Here is a 15,893-nt window from a genome sequence, read left to right as displayed (position 1 = left end):
GGCCAGGGGCACCTGAGCTAGCTAGACTCAGTACAGTTTGCAGGGCCTGGCACCAAGGAAAGTCAGCAAAGACTTTGTCTACTTCCCACTGGGCCCCAGTCAAGTCAATCTCTCTGCTCCCCTCTCCCCCCCCCCAATCTCCTTGCAATCCCAGAGCATCTCTCCCTTTTATATCCAAGTCCACACCATCCTTGGATTCCTCCCTCTCACCTGACACCTCCCCCCCACAGTAGTAGGCAGCTCCTTTCCTTCTAGGCCCATCATCCCTAAACCTTGGTGACTAAGCCAGACCTACCTTTTTTGCAGTGTTGCAACCTGATCAACCCCTTCCTCCTTCAGGCCCCAACCAGCCTCACAGGGTGCCAACCACTGGGCACAGGCTACTCACTGTTGGGGTTGGTAGGAGGCACAGTGGGGAGCCTGACCTGTATAGCTTTGCCATCTCCATCACATCTTGTTTTTACCAAGTTGTGGTGATTTACCATGGTTTGAAATGTGAGATTGATTAAGAAGTTTAATCAGGCATATATCTCCCTCTCATACCTTGTATGCAGGTGGCAGCTAAAGCTTTAGAAACTGGCGTCTTTGGTGCCTATTTCAATGTTCTTACAAACTTGAAAGATATTACAGATGAGAGATTCAAGCAAGAGGTAAGAAGTTAATGTTGTAACAGCTATGCTTATCTCCAACGAAGTTCTGTGCTTCTGTCTTATTTTACTAAGGGAGACCTTGGGTGGCCAGATGAATATTATTACTAAGGGCTCAATCACATGCAGCAAAAGAATCTGTAGTTATATTGATTCTGTCATGATTTACATAATTTTATAATTTTTGTTCACACAATGCATGGCTAACATCTATTAATTTGCCCAGCCAATCAGTTCCCCCCCCCCCCCCAGCCAGCATGGTCTCATTAAAATGTACTCCTTATATCAATTCAGTCCCTATTGATTCAGCATGTGTGAACGTATCTGCCAATTTATTTTCTTTGCTCATGTGTCATATTCCTGGGCACAATGGCCACTACATGGCCACCACACTTGAACCTTGGGGCCTTGTGGTGCAGTGGTTAAACTGTAACATTGCAGCAAAAACTCTGCTCATGGTCAGAGTTCAATACCAACAGATCTGACAGTCTGCTCAAAGTTGACTCAGCTTTCCAGTCTTCCAAGGTTGTTAAATTAAATATCCAGCTTGCTCGGGAGGGCCCATGTGTAGCCTATATAATAAAAAAATTGTAAACTGCCAGAGTGCTTTAAGAGGTAGGATAGAGAAAAAAATCTAAAAGTTTTGTTTGTTTGTTTTATTACTTTGATTTATATCATTAGTGTCAAAACACACTATTCTTTATAAGGAATTAAACCCCACAATAAACAATAAATACAACATAAATAGCAAAATCATGGTCTAAAACTAAACAATCAGTGGCGCAAACCAATCTTTGGAATGAAGCAAGACTGGAGGAAAGGTACGAGTTCCAATGTGAAAGGCTTCCTTGTGGTGATTTTAACTGCCTCCTAATTGAGTACATGGAGGGGGCCAGGCATAGCTCCTCTGGGAGTTGATTCCATAATGTTGGTGCCATCACTGAGAAGGCCCTACCTCTAGTAGATGACTTTCAGGCCTCTCTCAGGGTGGCTACATGTAGGAATCTGGCCTGAGAAGATCTGGTGGGTCAGGCAGATGACATTGGGGAAAGACACTCCAACAGGTAACGTGATCCGAAACCCGTGAAGGGCTGTATACATGAGCATTAGAACCTTGAACTTGATATGGAACACAATGGGTAATCAGTGGAGGCTGGCTAGAACTGGGGTGATATGATCAGATTTGCTCACACCAGCCACCACGTTCTGTACCCATTGTAGTCTCTGAGTCAGTCACAAGGAAAGCTCCATATAGACAGCATTGCAGTAGTTGATCCAAGAGATGACCAATACCTGCACCAAGGTCCTGAGGCAGCCCATGTCTAAGTCGGGGTGAAGTTGGGCAATAAAGCTAAGCCGATTAAAAGCCGATCTGGACATGACTGCGATCTAGGAATCTTAAGAAAGAGCTGGGTCCAGAAGGACGCCCAGATTACAAACTTGATCCCTAAACAAGAGGGCAGTCTAGGGATGATTTCCCCCAGCCTTTCAGAGGGACCCCCCCCCAGGAGCGAAATCATGGTCTTGTCTAGATTCAGTTTGAGTTTCTTCACCCTGGCCAGGCATCACTTAAGCATCTGGACAGCCTCACTGCAGAGGTGGTAAAGGAGTGATAGAGTTGTGTGTCATCAAAATACTGATGACACCTTACATCTCCTGATGACCTCCCCCAGCAGTTCAAACAGCATTAGGGATATTGACAGCCCCTGGGGCACCCCACAATTGAAGATCCAAGAGTCTGACAACTCATCCCCAACGTGAACTCTCTAGACATGGTCCTTGAGGAAAGACTAGAACCAGCTTAATGCTAGACCTCTAATTCCAATCTCTGAGACTCTGTCCCAAAGGATACTGTGGTTGATGATATCAAAAGCCACTGAGAGATAAGGGAGAACCAGCAGGATACAACGAGCCCTGTTGGCCTCCCTTAAAAGGTCATTGCGTAGTGTGACCAGGGTCATCTCAGTACCCCATTGCACCCTGAATCCAGACTGGAATGGTTCAAGGCAATGCTGCTCCTCTACATATATCGGAAGCTGGTTAGCTACCACCACTTGCTCGATAACCTTGCCCATAAAAGGCATGTTGGCACTCGGAAGAAAGTTGTTAAGGTCATCCATTGCTAACTGTGTGGGGATTTAATAATGGGTTGGATGATAATTTCTTTTACACGGGAGGGGAGAATTCCCTCCCTCAGTAAAAAGTTGACAATCTTCAGGACCCAAGCTCGTGTTCAACATTATTTTTATATTTATTAAATACTTTATCAAATTTCTATTTGCAGTCTGTTTCTCGTTCTGCGTAAGGTTTCATCAACCATGTGTGCATGGGGTAGCTGCTGTCAGCCAGCATGGGAGGTGGGATGGTTACTCCACCAACTGTTAATTCTGAATTTTCAGGAACGAATATTCCTTCGTCCATTTTCTGCTTCAGTGATGATGACTTTAAAAACATTGATTGATTGATTGATTGATTGATTGATTGATTGATTGATTGATTGATTGATTGATTGATTGATTGATTGATTGATTGATTGATTGATTGATTGATTGATTGATTGATTGATTGAGCTTATATGCCGTCCATTTAGACATAGTCTACTCTGGGTGGCTCACAAAACATGTAAGAAAAACAATATGTAATAAAAACAACAATTAAAATAACAGTTTACAACATTAACACAAAACAGGATAAAGAGAGAAAATTTACGTAGTGTCCGGACGGAAGGACTGTCTATATAACCAGGTCTTGAGATGGTTTTAGAAAATGCCCAGCAAGGGGGCCATACAAATCTCAGGGGGGAGCATGTTCCAGAGCCTGGGAGCCACTGCCGAGAAGACCCAGTGTCTTGTTTTTTCTTTCTGGGCCTCCCTCAGCGTTAGGCTCCTCAGTCACCCCTCCTGGCTAGATTGGATGATACGAGTACATCTAGGTGGGAGGAGGCATTCTGTCAAGTATTGAGGTCCTAAACCGTTTAGGGCTTTGTATGTGATCATTAGAACTTTGAAATCAATGTGGAATTGAATGGGCAGCCAATGCAATGTGGCCAGAGTGGGAGTAATATACTGATGTTTCTTCACCCCACTAAGAAGTCTGGCCGCTGCATTCTGCACCATTTGTAGTTTCTGCATCAATCTCAAAGGTAGCCCCACGTAAAGCACATTGCAGTGGTCTAATCTTGAGATTACGAGGGCATGGACCAAGGTGGTGAGTGCACCAACATCAAGAAAGAGACACAGCTGGGCAATCCGCCAAAGATGGAAATAGGCGGTGCAGACCACTGACGCCGCCTGAGTTTCCGTGGTGAGCGCGGGGTCCAGATATATCCCCAAGATGCGGACCTCATTCTTAGCAGTGAGAGTCACCCCCCCAAAAGAGAGGGAGTTTCCCAAACCACAGAGTAGGAATATCTACGGTTCCAGTAATCCTCCGACTGATTCTTTGGGCTCTGCACAGGAATGTGGTGGCCATCTACAATACCAATGCAGTGTGGAAAGCCAGTAGCTATAAAACCAAGCATGATTTGTAGAAGGAAGAAAGCAGGGGGATCAGCAACACATGCAGTACAGACTGAGGAAAGATCTCCATTTTTTGAGCAAACATGGACTGGAAGACGAAACAAAAAGGAGCAACTGAAGCCCATGTAGGAAAGGGCACATGATTTATTCTGTGCTGTTTTTCATGGCCTGGTATAGCATGAGCCGTCAAAAACTACAGTGCCTTTCATTCCATCGTGGAAGGACCTGATGATGTTAAGGAGACGAGGTGGACATCCAATCTTGGGAAGTATTTTGAAAAGGCCATCCCTGCTAACCAAGTCAAATGCTTTTGTAAGGTCTATGAAGGCCACTAAGAGTGGCTGTTGTTGTTCCCTGCATTTCTCCTGCAACTGTCGGAGGGAGAATACCATGTCAGTGGTGGATCTATTTGCTCGAAATCCACACTGTGATTCCGGATAGACTCTGTCTGCAAGCACCTGGAGCCTCTTCAGCACAACACGGGCAAGCAGCTTCCCTACAACGCTAAGAAGAGAGATACCACGGTAGTTATTGCAGTCACCCCTGTCACCTGTGTTCTTGTACAACGTGACAATGTTTGCATCCTTCATGTCCTGTGGTACTCCACCTTCCCTCCAGCAGAGACAAAAGATTTCATACAGTTCGGTGATGATGATCTCCTTACCGCATTTCAGCACTTCAACAGGGATGTTGTCCCTTCCAGGTGCCTTGCCAGAGGTGAGGGAATCCAAGGCCGCATTTATTTCTGCTAGGGTTGGTTCGCTGTCCAGCTCTTCCAAGACAGGCAGGCACTCAATGTTATTTAATGCTTCTTCGGTTACTACATTCTTTCTGGAATATAGCTCGGAGTAGTGCTGCACCCAGCGTTCCATCTGCTGTGCTCGGTCCTGGATGATCGCACCTGTAGTAGACTTCAAGGGAGCAGATTTCTTCTGTAATGGACCTAAGGCCTGCTTGATGCCATCATACATTCCTTTGATGTTACCTGTGTCCGCTGCTATCTGTATCTGAGAGCAAAGCTGAAGCCAGTAGTCATTGGAGCATCTCCTGGCAGCCTGTTGGACTTGGCTACGAGCGGCTCGAAGAGCTTGCAGGTTGTACTCGCTAGGACAGGCTTTGTATGCTGCTAGAGCTCTTCTCTTATCCTCAATGGCTGGCATTAACTCCTCCGAGTGGGCTTCGAACCAGTCAGCCATCTTTCTGGTCTTCTTGCCGAAGGCGGACAAGGCGGTGTTGTAGACAGTGTTCTTGAAGTGTTCCCATCGTTCAGGTGCATTTACATTAGCTGGACCTGGAAGGGTTTCCTCGAGTGCTTCGGCAAATTCCTTCACTTTTCTTTGATCGCGAGTCTTGTTGATGTCAATACGTGGTCTTCCTTCCTTTTTCATGTGATACAATTTCTTTGTTCGCAGTTTTACTCTACTACACACCAGGGAGTGATCAGTATCGCAATCAGCACTCTGGTAGCTGCGTGTGATCGTAACACTAGGAAGGCTAGAACGTCTAGTGAGGATCAGATCGAGCTGATGCCAATGCTTGGATCTTGGATGTCTCCAGGAAACTCTGTGTTGCAGCTTCGTATTAAAGAATGTGTTGCTGACACAGAGACCATAGTAACAGCAAAACTCCAGTAAGCGTTGGCCATTTTCGTTCATCTTTCCAATGCCAAAACGGCCTAGACAAGTGGGCCAAATCCGAAGCGGAGTGAAACAGGGCTGTGTCCTCGCACCAACACTTTTTGGGATCTTTTTTGCTGTCATGCTGAAGCATGCCTTTGGAACTGCAACAGAAGGTGTCTATCTCCGGACTAGATCAGATGGAAAGCTCTTTAATCTCTCTAGATTGAGAGCAAAGACCAAAGTCCAGCTGAAATGCATGAGGGACTTCCTCTTTGCAGACGATGCAGCCATTGTTGCCCACTCTGCTGAAGACCTCCAACAACTCATGAACCGTTTCAGCAAGGCCTGCCAAGACTTTGGACTAACAATCAGCCTGAAGAAAACACAAGTCATGGGCCAGGGTGTGGACTCACCTCCCTCTATTACCATCTCCACACAAGAATTGGAGGTTGTTCATGACTTTGTGTACCTTGGCTCAACCATCTCTGACACCCTCTCTCTAGATGTCGAGCTGGATAAACGCATTGGGAAAGCAGCCACCATGTTCTCTAGACTCACAAAGAGAGTATGGCTCAATAAGAAACTGACAACACATACCAAGATCCAGGTCTATAGAGCCTGTGTCCTGAGCACACTCCTGTACTGCAGCGAGTCCTGGACCCTTTGTGCCCGGCAGGAGAGGAAGCTGAACACCTTCCATATGCGTTGCCTACGACGGATTTTTGGTATCACCTGGCAGGACAGAGTTCCAAATAGAGTAGTCCTAGAACGAGCTGGAATTTTCAGCATGCATACATTACTGAAACAGCGACGTCTACGCTGGCTTGGGCACGTTGTGAGAATGGCTGATGGTCGGATTCCAAAGGATCTCCTATATGGAGAATTAGTGCAGGGAAATCGCCCCAGAGGGAGACCACAGCTGCGATACAAGGATATCTGCAAGCGGGATCTGAAGGCCTTAGGAATAGACCTCAACAGATGGGAAACTCTGACATCTGATCGTTCAGCCTGGAGGCAGGCAGTGCATCACGGCCTCTCCCAATTTGAAGAGACCCTTGTCCAGCAGGCTGAGGCAAAGAGGAAGTCACAAAGGAAGCAAAACCAGGGAGCTGGACAGGGGACAGATTGGATTTGTCTCCAGTGTGGAAGGGATTGTCACTCTCGAACTGGCCTCCTCAGCCACACTAGACGCTGTTCCAAGTCCTCCATACAGAGCACGATACCATAGTCTTTCGAGACTGAAGGATGCCTACAATAGGTATAGCATGACCATCATTTCCTACGTATATCTGAAAAGCAGTGAGAAAACAGCACGTCAAGCAATGGCTTTAAAGGGTAGTAGTTTGCATGTGTAAAAGGTTGCAATGCTTCTGCTATAAGTGTCAACAGGATTGAAATCTTAGTTCCTGCTCTCTTTCTCCTCCAGTGCCAGATTTCTGAAGCTGAAGAATAAGAGGTAGACATCTTCTGTTTTGGCCAGATGAAGTATTTTGGCCAACCATTAGTACAACAGGCAGTATGGACCTTTCTGTTCAATGCGAGAAGGAAGGGCTGGGGTTTGGTGGTGGAGGCAGTTAAGTTACTTAGAATGCCTTGACCACCCATGGCTGAAAGGCCAACTTCATTTAGTTTGGTGCTGGGGGTGAGGAGTCTTCCTGCCATTGGGCTTAACCATCCTCTCCAGCTCTAAACGGAACAGCAGGGATGAAGAATTCATGGCCCTTCAGATGTGGTTGGACTATAGTTCCTAGCATCCCTCAACTTGGCCACAGGGATTTCTGGACAGTTCCAACATAGCCATAAATATTTTTGCAATTAATACAATAAGTCCACAATTTGCTCAACATCTAATGTGTACACTGTGACTCTTACCTCTTTCCACTGTCAGTAAAGAATCACCTTTTGGAAAAGCCAGATAAAAACACAGTTGCAAAAATTAGAACCTCCCACAGAGAGGGCTTCCAGGTGATCCTCTCTTGTCATTGAACATCCGAAGCCATGCAGCCTTTCAGAAGCCAAGGCTGGGTCTGGGTCTGTACTCTGTGTATAGGAAAGCAAAACACTCTGGCCATCCTGAGCCCAGCACCTACCTTCCTGAGCCGTTTCCTCCATTTAGCATGTAATTCTAAATCTCTTTTCACCTGCAGGTGCAAGAGAAACTCTCCTTCTTCTTGGAGGAAGCAAAGAAGAGTACAGCACTTGTGCTAGAGCAACTGGAGAAGAGGACAATGTGAAAGACTCTTTGAACAAGCAATTGCTTGTCCACACATATACTGTACAATCACTGTTTGTAGTCCTTGTGGTATCTGTCTGAGAGAGAAGATAGGCAAGGGACTTATATATTCTCACTTTCTTTCTATCAGAAATTCAGCCACTAACACTGAATTCACAATACTGCATTTTGACCGCTCCTCTACATTGGTCCCTTCACCACTAATGCAGAAATCAGGGTCTTGTTTCTGCTTATCACTACTGCAAAGTAGTCTCATCCGGACCACTTAGATAGAATAAGAGATACAAGCTGCAGTGACCTGCAAAACAGTTGTAATATCTCTTTAAAGAAAAGGAGGGATAGGTTAGCAATTTCCAATAGCTCTCATAGTATGCTCGAATCCTACTTAATCAATTGTGGCAGAAATGCCTTTTTGTAAATTAGAAATAGATAATTACTGTCTTCAAATAAATTATGGCATAAAATGTGTCTGTGTACCAATACCCTACTTTTGTACTGCATTGACTCTAAAATCATATTGATAATTGTAATGACCTGGATACATTCTCAGCAGTTTCCTTTCATGGGCATACCATTAACAGGTATTCAAGCTGTAAAGATGGGACTGCGTTAAGTAGACCTTTCAGAGGTGCATTTAGCTCAGAAATGTTCATTGACAGTAACCCTGAAAAGCATCAGGCAATGATGATGATTCTCAGTCTTCCAGCAGGAGAGGGGATGCTATGTCGTTAATCACGGTAGTCACACTACATAATTCCTTGGTTATTTGTCCGTGAAACTTCAGTGGTCTCACTGTCCCATGTAACTCTGTTTCTTGTCTCTCTAGTTACAGTAATTAATCTACATTGCATTTATCAGCAGTCTATGATCAAACTGTACAGCACTTTGCTCTGTGAACTCTTGTTGAATAGCACCATCTCTAGGGAGTATAGTGTGTCAACCTGTTTACTCAGTTCTCCTTACCCTGAGTAAACAAGTTGACATAGTAAACTTATCTTGTGTCATCCAACTTTAAATCTCCATACCATCTGTTGCCAAGAAGAATTTCACCCTACCCACAAGCGGGTAAGTTAAACTGTCAACATTCTTACTGTCTCAAAGACATGAGTGTACAGTAGTTAGCAATCATGCCCTTTGGCCTGGCGTTGTAATGTAAGTAGGGTAGAAATTGAAAGATCAGATCCAAATCAGTTTGATTCCTGCTGTTGCTTTTGCTCCAAAATCCTACTGTAGGTTTTGCTCTTAAGTCTGTATTTAGGAAGTTAGATATGTAGAGACCTATTACGATCTAAAATGCAACCTGTGTGCTAAATTTTACAAACAAATGCAACTCTACAGAAGAAAAAACTTACAAGTCCCTTTAATGTAATATCAGAATGGCAGGCTACATTTCATGCTGGACCCACAAAGCAACTGTTCATATCTGGCAAGCAGGAAATGAAAATCAGGGCTTATTTACATTAGAAATGGGACTTGAACTGGGTCTAACAAGATTGAATTCATTTTTTTTTAAAGGTTGTCTACATGATATACAAGAACTTCCCCCTCCCCGGACTTTTTGTTTTTCTGTACTGGAGGGTGTCTCCACCAGCGGCTGTTCATTTTGATTTGGCAGTGTTGCAGGGCAGATCCCATGCTAAAATCATGTGGCTTCATGAGGACCCATGCTTGGATCCGTCTTTCTCTCCTCACCACAGCAGCAGGGGCAAGTGACCAGCGTGACAGCAGGGCAGGTGGGCGCAGGACAAAACCTTAAATGGAAAGGTTTTCCCAAGAGGACGCATACACTGCCCCAAAAACAATGTGACTACCATCTGATTTCTAAATTGATTCCATTTAGCTTATTGCAAGGCAAATGTAAATGTAAACAAGCCCTCCAGTTGCTTTAGCAGACTCCTGTACTTCCTCCCAAAGAGATATTGCCCAGGAACCAGCCAATGCCAAAGTAACACAGAGGAAGAAAGAGATACAGTACTTTGCTGCTACTGAATGCCTCGAGGCAAAGGGATTCCCTTTCAACAGCCCTTTCAGCTTTGGCTTGGATCCCAACTAGGTATCCATGAATAGAGGGACTTCTTGGCTCCTATTGCTCATGAGAAAATATTTGAAACTACAAGTGAAAGATACAAAGGCAGGCTACACATTTTAGCTACATATCTTGACTCCTTTCCAGCCTAGAGGTTAGAATATATATAAAGTATGTCCAATGACATACGTGGGGACGTGGTGGTGCTGTGGGCTAAACCGCAGAAGCCTGTGCTGCAGGGTCAGAAGACCAGCAGTCATAAGATTGAATCCACACGACAGAGTGAGCTCCCGTCGCTTGTCCCAGCTCCCGCCAACCTAGCGGTTCGAAAGCATGCAAATGCAAGTTGATAAATAGGGACCACCTCGGTGGGAAGGTAACAGCGTTCCGTGTCTAAGTCGCACTGGCCATGTGACCACGGAAGATTGTCTTCGGACAAAAACGCTGGCTCTATGGCTTGGAAATGGGGATGAGCACCGCCCCCTAGAGTCGAACACGACTGGACAAAAATTGTCAAGGGGAACCTTTACCTTTACCTATGTCCAATGAATCAAGGTTTTTTTTCCTTTTAATACTTTGCCTCACGTAGGTTGGCATTGTCACTGCGTACCCAATCTCTCAACATTACTAGGTAGTCTTTGTGCTTGGGTGTGGTAGAGTTATGGCTTTCAAACAATGTATGCAAACAAAACAATGGAAAGCAAAGGTGAAAGGCTAATAAACAAACTTTTTTGTTACTGGTTCAGTTAGCCCTTTCACAGCAACAGCTAGCTCTCTGGCAAGAAAGTTAGTGCTATCAGTGTGCTTATATAAGTAGAAAAAAAGAAGAAAAAAAGAAGATGGAAAGACAGTATGCCATCATGAAGTCTTCATGTTTGATAGCGTATATAACTTGAGCTCTGATTAGCAATACAGAAATAATGGTTTTGAGATACTACTAAAAGGACAAATGGTTTTTTGTACTTTTTTGACCAGCTGGAAAATATTGAGTTTCTGGTTAGCTAGAGAAATGTCTGCATATTTGTTTTGGAAACAGATATTCTCAATTTATATACTTTTGCCTGCCTCTTTGTTTAGGAGAAATCAGTTATATAAAGTTACAATTTCCGCTCATGTTTAATAATGAGCAAGTAGGGTATAAATCTATAATACTCCTTACAAATACATGTAGGTTAGTGACATGAGCCAAGGAACCATGAAAATTTAGTGCAGTGGCTTTGCAGTGACAAGACAGATCTAAAATATCTATCAAAAAAGCAACAGCTGCAGATAGCTTTCCTAAGTTCTGTCTTTTCCTCTCCTTAGTGCAAGAGAGTGAGTGTTCTTGTGTTGAAACCCCTGAATATATGCCAAGTAATCACATTCAACATGAGAAAAGGGTTCTCTGTGTGTGAGAGAGGGGGGGGAGGGGGAGAGAGGGGGGAGAGAATGGTTGTTGTGGGTTTTTCGGCCATGTTCTGAAGGTTGTTCTTCCTAACGTTTCGCCAGCATCTTCAGAGGACAGCACTCTGTGATGGAGAGAGTTTTAGTAACAAAACTGCAGAACCTTGCCATATATCCTAGGGATATATATTAAGCACAGCATCATATATTTGTATGTACTACTATAGTAATCTCCTCAGCGCAGCTATACTTTTGTGCCTGCATTCTATCAAATGATCTCTCTATCATAACATTGTCAGCACCATAACATATAGAGTTCTCCCTCACCAAAGTTCTAATTTTTAATGACTAAGCATGGAATTGAAGTTATGACCCTTACATATTCACTAAGAAAAATGGTAGCAACACCTAGAGTTGCCATTTCTGCATCACCAAGAAGGAGGACAAGGATCACCAAAAAGGAAAAAGACAATATTCTCATATAATTTGCATGTGCTAATTTAAATTAATACAAGCAAATATAAATAATACATAGTAGGTGAAACTGTAACTTGTGCACCTGATGCAGAATTGCAATTAATTGCTGTAAGAGAATCTATATGGAAAGTGTTTTGCATGTTGAAAATCATATTAAACTTTCTAAACTAAATGACTAAGCTTTCTTTTTAGTATGATACCATAGACGAAGAGGGACGTGGTGGCGCTGTGGGCTAAACCGCAGAAGCCTGTGTGCTGCAGGGTCAGAAGACCAGCAGTCGTAAGATCGAATCCACGTGACAGAGTTGAGTTCCCGTCGCCTTGTCCCAGCTCCTCGCCAACCTAGCAGTTCGAAAGCATGCAAATGTGAGTAGATAAACAGGTACCATCTTGATGGGAAGGTAAAACAGCGTTCCCTAGTCACGCTGGCCACATGGCAACGGAACCTGTCTTCGGACAAGCCCTGGCTCTATGGCTTGAAAACGGGATGAGCACCGCCCCCTAGAGTCGGACACAACTGGACTAAGAATGTCAAGGGAACCTTTACCTTTATACTGTAGACTATTCAATAACAGCAATGTAATAACTGCTAATTGAGTAAAATACCTGACCATAGTGCCTTTCTTCTAGATGGGGACTGACTGAGAAAGGAACAGGTCAAAAATAAACTTGGGACACAACATCTCTGAACACCTATAGAAAACATCCCATCTTTCAGATAGAGTTACTTCTTTTAAAATAAAGCAAAAATTCAGATTGCAAGCCTATATATCTCTACCTCACATGTATTGCACATCAGATCACATGAGGCCTGGATAAGTGATCATGGGATGGTTTGCAGACTCAGACTTTCACTGCCCCTCCCTGTCTCCACTCTCAAGGCAGGCTGACTTTTATTGTCCTTTGGGAGCAATTAGGGCTGGCATCCAGTGGTGGGATTCAGCTGGTTCACACCGGTTCTACAGAGCCGATACCTAATGTACTATCAATTCTGCAGAACCGTTTGTTGGCCTGCTGAATCCCACCACTGGCTCTAGCGCCCCCCTGACGTAATCGCGGCTGCTCCTCTTCCGCGGTCGCATCTGCTTCCTCCCCCCTCCTCTTTGTCGTTGTCGATGTCCTCTTCCTCTTCTCGTTGCTGCTGCTGGTGGTGGTGTTGGGGGAAGGTCACTCTCCCCTGATCCTTGCTCCTTGCTCCTGCTGCTTCTCGTCGCCCCTGCCTCGGCTGCTTCTGCTGTGCAGCCCCTGGCTGGCCTTTTGCCTCGCCGCTAAGAAACCGTCGGGCAAGGGGGAAAAAACAGGAGGGATGGAGGCAGGGAATTATTGTTGGCCAAAGGGACAGCCAGCCGACAGAGCAGCCAACCTGCTCCCTCACGGAAGGAAGGTAGAGGTTGCCAAGTCCCCCTCCCGCACTTGCTCTTCTTTCCCTCGGTCCCTTGTCCTTTTGGCAGCGGCAGCGGCAGCTGTTAGTCTGAGAAAGTGGCAAGATGTGTCCGGCTGGGTGCAGCGCGGAGCGAGCCTGAACAGTCCCCGTCGCAGAATGCGCCCAGCACTCTGCCACCTTGTCTTTGTCAGCACACAGCCTCCTAAGAGATTTCTGTGGCCGAAACAGAGAGGTTCAAGGGGCAAAGTGTACTCCTAAATTAGCTGAGTTGAGTCTGGTTCTCAGCCAGGCAGTCCCACTAGCTCCTTTTCCCAAGTCTGTTCCAATTACCAATTACTTGAGAGAAAACCACAGATAATTATTTTGAGTTTTGGAGTCTGCCAAGACGAACAAAACTCAGGCAATTAACGGACCCAAGTAGCGTAATTGTGGCCCCCCCCAAAATAATTATGCAGGTTTGCTGCTCAAGAGACCAAAAATAAGTTTTTAAGAATTATTGTTTTATTAGAAAAATTAAGTATTTAGAGATATTCAGTTTGTAGCAAAGCATAGCATTCAAGTACATTTCCATAAATCAAGGCAGTTAGAACTATAGTAAATTCCAGCTATAAAAATAAAATAACAAACTCTTTAAAAAGCTCTAAAAAATAGCAATAGGAACTCCAAAGTCCATTCAAAAATCCAACTCAAAAATCACTCTAAAAATCCAGTTCTCTCTTTGTCACCATTCTCCCATTTTTCTTCCATGCTGGAACCACCCTTCTTCTCTAACCTCCTGTGGCGTAACCCAATCAGGACTAAGGAAGGGCTATTTCTCCATTCTCCACCTCCTTTTCTCATGGGATGTGTAGGTGTTGTTGACCATCTTCCTGATGTTCTGTCTTGACCCTTATCATCTCTGGCCAAGCTTGCTACATGGAAAATGCCAACTAGCTCTAAGAGAAAACAGCTTCTCGAAGCATCTAGTTATGCTAACACAGACCAATATGGATTCCTTCTACACAATTCCACGACTACAAATCCCATTAAGAAATTACATTTTAGCCTCAATAACCTAAACCATGACAGTCTTCCTTCCCCTGCTCTCCTTTTCATTGCCTCGTGCTTGGACAGCCTCATAACCCTGGCAGGCAGGGAAGGAGGGGAGGGAGGGAGGGTGAGGCAGCATCCACCATCCTCCAATATCAATCTTTTTAGGAATTTTAACATCATGATATGCTGTGCTTATCAAAGTTTTCTCTTCTGCATGGTTGCCCGAGAGATGTGGAAGGGTTGCCATCGATAGTAACTGATTACTAACTATTGCTGGAGCATCAGTTTTGCACAAGGCAGTCTTTTCATGGAAGATAACTGTGCTCTTCTGCAGCATTGTGGGAATTTCTGTGCTGAAGGTTACAGAAATATGAATGTTGGGGTGCTACTCCATGTGGACCATATGTGGCCTTCACAGGGTCACATGTGGTCCACATGGCTTACAAGACCACTGTGAGCTCGCATCCCTGGCTTTGTTGAGTTTGAGGTATTGCACTGTTTAATGACAGTGGACAGTACTAGGAGGAACAGCTGAAACATCTCCTGCCTAGGCAGGAGGAACCTTGTCAGCCAGACAGGAGAGGAGCAAATTCACTGTGGAACTCTGCTGATAAGGTGTCACTGAATTCATTTTCCTTCTGTGTACACATCAATGTACACGAGCTGCAGAAGTGTGCCTAAATATGGTATTTATGGAAGCACATTGGGTCTGCCTTAACCCCCTTTAGTTTCTGGACTTCTTCCTACCTTTTTTAAAAGACTTGCAGCAGGTGCACCTCCATATGGTTAGAAGGTCTGTGCAGACACGCATTACACATCAAGTGCCTGATTCCCCCTCACCCCCTGAATTGCACGGTTCTGCAGAATAAATGCTGCAATTCTGTGTGGCCCACATTTTTTCCAATAGAAGTTTTTTTTTTTGCTAATAGTCCTCTCATTGCTAATGTTTTATCTAATACAATGTGTATATGCAGAGCTACCCTAGGTGCCAGTAGAGAAAGAGAGGGAATAAATATAATGCAAAAATGTTGCTAAAATGTCTATAAAAAGGCAAGCAAACCAGCCAAATTCAATGCTGGTCTCTAGAATTTTATTTACAAACTAACAATGTGGTAAGTGTGTAACATATGTTGTTCTGCATTATTCCATTTTGCTATTTCTGTGGCATCTGCGGATGTACAACCCTTTTTGTCTTTGTGCTTCTCAGTAGCACCTTATTACTTCTTTTTAGGTATGAGAAACAGGTTTAAAGGTAGGGAATTTGTCAAAAACTATCCAGTAAGTCTGCTGTTGGAGTGACGACTGTGGTTAGATTTCTCTGATCCAAATCTAGTGTTGCCAAAATACACAGTAATTTCTGCTAGTTGCCAGTGGTCTTGCCGTGAAATCTGATGGGAAGTTGCAACATCTGTCTCCACCATGTCAGCTGAATGCCAGAAAAGTTGATGCTATAAAAATGTATTTGTCTTTATAGTGCCTGAAGACTTTAGTAATTTTTGTAATAGACTAACATGGCTATTCTGGAAAATGTGTAACTTGAAGAAATTAACATACAGACTCGAAATGAAATGATT

The 15,893-nt window shown here is 44.3% G+C and overlaps 1 protein-coding gene across 1 annotated transcript in view; it reads left to right on the top strand.

Moving 5' to 3' along the window:
* Nucleotides 1-8,485, top strand: part of FTCD (formimidoyltransferase cyclodeaminase) — a 47,410-nt gene extending 38,925 nt beyond the window's left edge. Inside the window, exons 13-14 of the mRNA XM_020814836.3 lie at nucleotides 555-650; nucleotides 7,932-8,485. Coding sequence (XP_020670495.3) covers nucleotides 555-650; nucleotides 7,932-8,018 — 183 coding nt within the window. The 3' untranslated portion in view covers nucleotides 8,019-8,485. The remainder of the gene's footprint in view (nucleotides 1-554; nucleotides 651-7,931) is intronic.
* Nucleotides 8,486-15,893: the final 7,408 nt, after the last annotated feature.

The sequence above is a fragment of the Pogona vitticeps genome, chromosome 1, assembly GCF_051106095.1.
Source record: "Pogona vitticeps strain Pit_001003342236 chromosome 1, PviZW2.1, whole genome shotgun sequence".
NCBI lineage: Eukaryota > Metazoa > Chordata > Lepidosauria > Squamata > Agamidae > Pogona > Pogona vitticeps.
The sequence above is the reverse complement of the archived record's forward strand: the minus strand, read 5'-3'. Positions and strand labels throughout refer to the sequence as shown.